At 56.6% G+C, this 6196-nt stretch overlaps 1 protein-coding gene across 1 annotated transcript in view; it reads left to right on the top strand.

The window, feature by feature from the left end:
* Nucleotides 1–6196, top strand: part of PRKCA (protein kinase C alpha) — a 74353-nt gene that overhangs the window by 61318 nt on the left and 6839 nt on the right. Inside the window, exons 12-13 of the mRNA XM_013005838.2 lie at nt 1436–1543; nt 3117–3257. Of these exons, the coding sequence (XP_012861292.2) occupies nt 1436–1543; nt 3117–3257 (249 nt within the window). The remainder of the gene's footprint in view (nt 1–1435; nt 1544–3116; nt 3258–6196) is intronic.

The raw sequence follows: 6196 nt of genomic DNA, 5'->3' as shown, positions 1-6196 counted from the left end.
AGTCCACCAGCAAGACAACTGGACAGTCCCTCTTAGAAGGGCCTCACGGAACAGGATAAATCCAGGGTGCAGCGTGGCACTGATGAACCACAAAACTCTCCTCTAGTTCTTTAAGATTTCCTTCCCTTACTGTGATGGCCCATACATGGTATACCTTGTTAATCATGTTAGATTTGCAAATGTTCATTCAAGATCACTTGGTATATGGTAGTCAAGAGAGATGACCCCTCAGAGACAGTGACAGGAGTAAAGATTCCCCGAGGGTACAGGAAGTTGTGTGTGTGTGTGGGGGGGGGGGCATGAAGAGGAGAGGAGTGCAAGACAATCATGGCACCCAATTCGGCTGAGAACTGCCACCCATTTGTTTCGTCTAGCCACAAGCCACTGTCTACCCAAGGAGGCCCGCACCATCCCAGCCCCTCTTACTATCAGAGTGCCTCACTCTGCTGCACAGCGTGTGAACCAGCCTCCTCCCGGTCGCCCGAGCCAGAGTGGTCCTCGCTACATGCTGAGGGGACGTGGCACCCCCGGGGGTCCTCTTCCCTGTCTAACTGTGGGCACATCAGGCTCTCTAACCCCTGGGATGGCGATGCACAGGACAGTTGAGAGCCCAGGCCCCCAAGTCAGAGAGGCTGGTTAGACTCCTGGCTCTGCTGTACCCCAGCTCTGTAACTTGGCCAAAGCACGTGGTAGAACCTCAGTGATCGCAGCTGTAAAATGGATCCAGCGGAGCTGGGAAAGCATCGTGGGATTACTGTGAGGCTTGAAGGAGAGGCGGCAGGACGGTTCGACCTTCAGCCCTGACCTGTAGAAAGAGCGTGGGAAACAGATTGCTGTCACTGCTTCGGCACTGCGGCGATGCTTGCGTTCCTCCAAATGCCCACGCTCCTCCTTTATCCGGCAGTATCAACTCACAGAGGGCGGTTTGGGAACTGGAGGGGTTTGGGCCCGTTGTCTGCCTGATAGACGGTGGCAGAGGCTTTCGGCCTCCGTCTGAGGACGAGACACAGTGGGAACTGGAGGCAGTGCCTCGAAGGCACATTCTCCAGGCTGCTTCGCCCACGCTCAAACTCCAAAGGCCTCAGCGCCTGTTCCCCTCCCTGCTCCGCCTTCCAAACACAAAGCCGTCTGCCACCTAACCCGATCCTAATGAGATTGTCTTGCACATAATTGCTAGCTTAATGGGTTAATTATCATTGGCACAAAAGATTGTTTTGGGGCTGCCCAGGGCAAGATAACTAGAGGGACAAAGGGCAAATGAAACCCAACCCCCAACCTAACGGAAGGCGATCAGATGAGCAGGCATGTGAACAGCGAACACGGGCCGAGGGGAGCCGAGATCCCGTCCCGGGTCTTGGTCCCAATTGGACCTTCGGGTACCTGTTCATGCGTTTCTCTGCCTCAGCCTGTACTCTCTTGCTCTTTTCTGGGACAGCCTCCCTTTGACGGCGAGGATGAGGATGAGCTCTTTCAGTCTATAATGGAGCACAACGTTTCCTACCCCAAGTCCCTGTCCAAGGAGGCGGTCTCCATCTGCAAAGGAGTAAGTCGACTTGGGGGTGGGGTGGGGTGGGGTGGAAGGTGGATAGATGGGGAAAGCACATTGCTCATACCTGAAAAGAAGGTGGCAAAAGTGCCACCCACCCTCCCCGCGCAGGACTCTTCCACCCCTTGAGGGTTGGAGTGTGGTGGTGATGGGCAGGCCATGGTAGGAGAAGGAGGGTTCTAAGCACCACACTCACTGCCATTGAGTCAGTTCCAACTCACAGCGACCCTGCAGGACAGGGTAGAACTGCCCCGTGGGATCCTGAGACACTTAACTCTGAGAGTAGAAAGGCCTGTATCTCTCCCTTGGAAAGGCGGTGGTTTTGAACTGCTGATCTCAGGATCAGCAGCCTGGTGTGTCACCACTGCGCCACCAGGGCTCCTCTGGCGCTTGCTGTAGTCCTGGAGAGACCAACCCCACGGAACTGAGTCTGTTCTGAGTCACGGCGACCCCGTGTGAGCCCCAGTAAAACTGTGCTCCCCGGCGGGGGGCGGGGGGGTTCATGGCAGACTTTGTGGAAGCAGGCTGCCAGGCCTTTCTTCTGAGCTGCCTCTGGGTGGACTCAAACCTCCAACCTTTGTAGTTCATAGCCAAGTGCGTAACCCTTTATGCCACCGGGGACAGCAGTCCCACAAGCGCCGTCGAGTTGATGTCGGTGATAGCAGCCCCCTGGGACCCAGACGAGCTGCCCCCTGGGTTTTCCAGCTGTGCTCTTGAAGGGAGCAGGGCCACAGGCCTTTCTTCTGCTGAGCTGCCGGGTGGGTGTGAATTACCAGCCTTCCTTCCGGTGAGCGGCCAGGAGCTTAACCATCTGCAACCCTCATTGGACAGTAACTCACTGCCACCGGGTCAACGCCGACTCACAGGGACCTACAGGACAGGGTAGAACTGGCCCCTATACATTTCTGAGACTGTGACTGAAAAGCCTCCTCCTGGGCACGGCGGGTGGGTTTGATCTGCAGACCTTATGGTCAGCAGCCTAAGGCACAACCCACCACGCCTCCAGGGCCCCCTTGAAAATCAAGAGCCCCCATTCTGGCCACAGCATTCTGTTTTCTAACCCCTGAGCCTTTGATGGATAATGTTTTGGCCCAGACAGTAGAACACAAGGAGCTATGAACATCTCTCTGGCTAGTGGCACTCTCAGAACATCCAGCTCCGAGTGCTTGCTGCGTCCCAGACACCGCAGCTCTGAGACGGCGAGCAGGAAAGACGCCTGTGGCATATATACACCTCTGTGCTTGCCCACAGGTGCAGGTTGTCTCTGTTTATCATGACATTTCCCGTGGAAAGGTAAGTTCTTGTCAGCGTCACAAGCTGTGACTTGGCTTTGACTCCACCAGCCATTGAAATGTCTTCCCCGGAGCGGGCACCATCAGGCAGAGGCCAAAGCCAAGCCGGCACAGGCTCCCAACAGAAGCCGAGCAGGCAAAGGAAACGCATAGCCAAGGAGCAGGCTGTGCCAGATAAGCGAAGGCATGGCCACGTAGCAGGGTCCGAGCCGGCTTCAGCAACAGCTGTCTAGAAAGCCGTGACCACTGGCGATCTCATTTCTCCCCTTCCTCTCTAGCTGATGACCAAACACCCCGCCAAGCGGCTGGGCTGTGGGCTGGAGGGCGAGAGGGACGTGAGAGAGCACGCTTTCTTCCGGAGGATTGACTGGGAGAAACTGGAGAACCGGGAGATCCAGCCGCCATTCAAACCCAAAGTGGTGAGTCGGAGGAGGTGCCCGCTGCTCCTAGCTGGGGCACCCCACCCACCTGCTTAGCCTACAGCAAAGGGACTGGTGACGGCTGCCTGAAGACCCCAGCCTTGCCCTCCTTCCTCTGGTCTTCCTCCTGGGCGCGGGAGCCAGGAGGGGAGCCTGGCCAGGCAGCCGCAGGACACCCCAGGAGATCAGGGGACCAGGACCGGCTTGCTTTCGGGTTGGACTTTGTGCTCAGTGGCCTTGGGGGGGACCTGAGATCCGTGTCTGTCTCCAGCTTTCCCAAATCCCCCACGTGCTGATGGCAGTAGCCTGTCGACCTTTCCCCTTATGGGAAGGCACTCATGTGCCATGGCGGCCACTTCCACCACAGCCCCTTTGATTCTGGCTCCCCACGCAAGACCTGGACCTCTGGCAAACATTGTGCCAGGCGTTGCTGGTAGTGTTTTACAAGCCCTGCCTGGCGGTGCAAGGTAGGTCGCAGTGTGCAGTTGAGAAAACCGAGGCACAGAGAGGCTGAGTGACTTGCCCATGGAGCTAGGTCTCGAACCCCAGCCTCGGAGCTCTAGAGTCTGTGCCCCATCTCGGTAGCAGTTCAGAGACTATCTCCCAGGGGTTGTGTCTCTCCAGGTAAACCGAGTCTCTTGAGAGGGGGCATCCTCCCCCACAACCTCCCAGGTGGCTGTGCACTGAGGAGTGGCTTTTCCTGTCTCCCCTAAGGCGAGAGCAGTGCTGCCCTTTTCTATGCCCCCACCTTCTCCACTTCGCCTGGCTGCCCCCCAGGGTACAAAGAGAGCTGCTCTTGCCCCCGGTCAGGCCCAGATCTGACGAGGACAAGTGCGGGTGGCAGGGCTGACCACTGGGCGGCGCGTGGCTTGTGTCAGGAGAGCAGTTTCCCCATCCGACTGCTCATGTGCTTCCAGCTCTGAGAATGGAGCCGTGGTCAGTGGGCCCTCTGGGATGGCTCTTTCCAAGGTATTTTTAGCACCAAGTGAAGGAAACCTAAAATTAACCAGTTCAGCTGGCTTCCTCCTGAGTCATCATTTCAAACAGGACCCTGGTGCACCTAGCACCGCCCCCCCACTTCTCTTTAGCCAGGGAACTGGTTTCGGGGGCTCTTGTGCGTTCCGTGTGTTGAGGTTACAAATACAGGGGGGATCTGGTCCCAGGGGAGTAGGAACAGACAGGGTGGCTGTGGAAATTTTATTAGGGCCTTTTTCACATTCTTCCATCAGAATCAGAAAAAGCCTTTTCCACTGGGCATAATTTCTTTATGGGCACGGCCTGGCCTGCTTTAAGGCTGAGCCAAATGTCACCTTATCCATCGCTGCCAGCAAGGGGTGAGTGACAGCCATCAGCAGACCCACCTTACCCTCTTAAGTGCCGTCTCACCTTCAGGTTGAACTGTCCCTATGGGAGTCCAAGACCAGACACCTTTACAGTAGTGGAAACCTGGTCTTTCTCCTGCAGAGCAGCTAGTGGTTTCAAACTGCCAACCTCGTGGTTAGCAGCCCAAATCACATATGTGCAGAATCTCCCTCTTCCAGTGGATTCCGTGGTCCCGAGCTTGGATGTAGGACCAAGTGGTTCCGCTGGTCCAGCAGCCTGAGTGGAAGCGGTCCCACCCAGGTGGTGGCATCTGAGTCTGGTGGTTGACCGATGCCCGGGATGCTCCTGGTTTGTCTTCTTCCATTCCTCCGAGTTCTGGTTAAAATGAGAAGGACTGCCTGCCTCTGGCTGGGACAAACACCGCCGCCTCGCACCCTGTGAGAAAGAGGAAACCCAAGAATCAGAGAAGGAGCCCAACGGCCGGACGGACCATCTCCCTGAACCACTGCCTCGTCCACCTCGAGATCAGAAGAACTGGACGGTGCCCAGCTACCCCGACCATACCGTCTGTCCAGGGAGCAAGGGAGAGAAATACAGACCTGCACGTTTGCAAGCACTCAAGACTTACTGCACCCACTGAGCCTGGAGGAATCCCGAGATGGCCACCCTGAGAGCCCCTCAAACCCTAAACTATCCCCCGAAATCACCTTTAAATGAACAACCATTGACCAGGAGAAGTAAAGACTGTCTCCCTTGAGTCCTCCGCTCTTTTAAGCAGTGATTTCTGTCAGAGACCAACTGGACAGCAGTGACTCTACAGCATCATTTGGGCGGCGTGAGACAAAGGTAACGGGGGTGGGAATGCTGGCCCACACTGGAAGCGTGGCCAGTGTTGACATTGCTGCCTGGGAGGTTGGTTGGCTGTGTCCATGTTCAGCAGAAACACAGTCAACGATGGCTTACAAAGGTTTCTGACCAGAGGCCAAGCCAGGGCATGCTCCTGCCAGAAGGAAGGGAGAACTCTGCGTGTGGACAGAAGAGAGAAAAATGGACAAGTGGCCAGGAGACTGCACAGCAGAGTGGGTGAAGATTGGAAGCAAAGGATACAACCCTTGGTCCCTACTCATCCGGAGCACAAGAGAGTGTTCTGGGCGACGCACATCCAGAGAGACCAAGTTGTGGGGTGCATGCAGTTCCGACTCACCACAGAATAAAAGGCCATCAGGGTGTCCTGGGCTGAGAGTCCTGTGGGACCAGTGCTAGGTCTCACACCCGTGGAGCAGTGGGTGCTTAGCAGTCTGAGCCCCGCTAAGCACAAGGTCAGAGGTTCGAATCCACCAGGCGCTCTGGGAAAGAAGGAAGAAGTAGTCTAGGCCTGTAAAGAGGTAAAGTCTGGCAGGTCTGCCCTGCCCCAGAGAGTCACTAGGAGTCCTGAGTGAGATATGAAGACAAGGCCCCCGGGGGAATGCCCACCTCGGGCTCCAGGCTGCCAGGGACCCAGTACTGAGAGAAGACCCCTCACCCAGAGGGTCCCAGCAGTGACTGCCTACGAAGATGAAGAAAGGCCATGGGGAGGGCAAGCTTTTATGCCACAGACCTGGAGCGGTGCCAGGGCC

The sequence above is a fragment of the Echinops telfairi genome, unplaced genomic scaffold (assembly GCF_000313985.2).
Source record: "Echinops telfairi isolate 266 unplaced genomic scaffold, ASM31398v2 ScPeMD7_7458;HRSCAF=8496, whole genome shotgun sequence".
NCBI classification, from domain to species: domain Eukaryota; kingdom Metazoa; phylum Chordata; class Mammalia; order Afrosoricida; family Tenrecidae; genus Echinops; species Echinops telfairi.
Note: the sequence above shows the minus strand (reverse complement) of the source record. Positions and strands in the feature narration are given on the sequence as shown.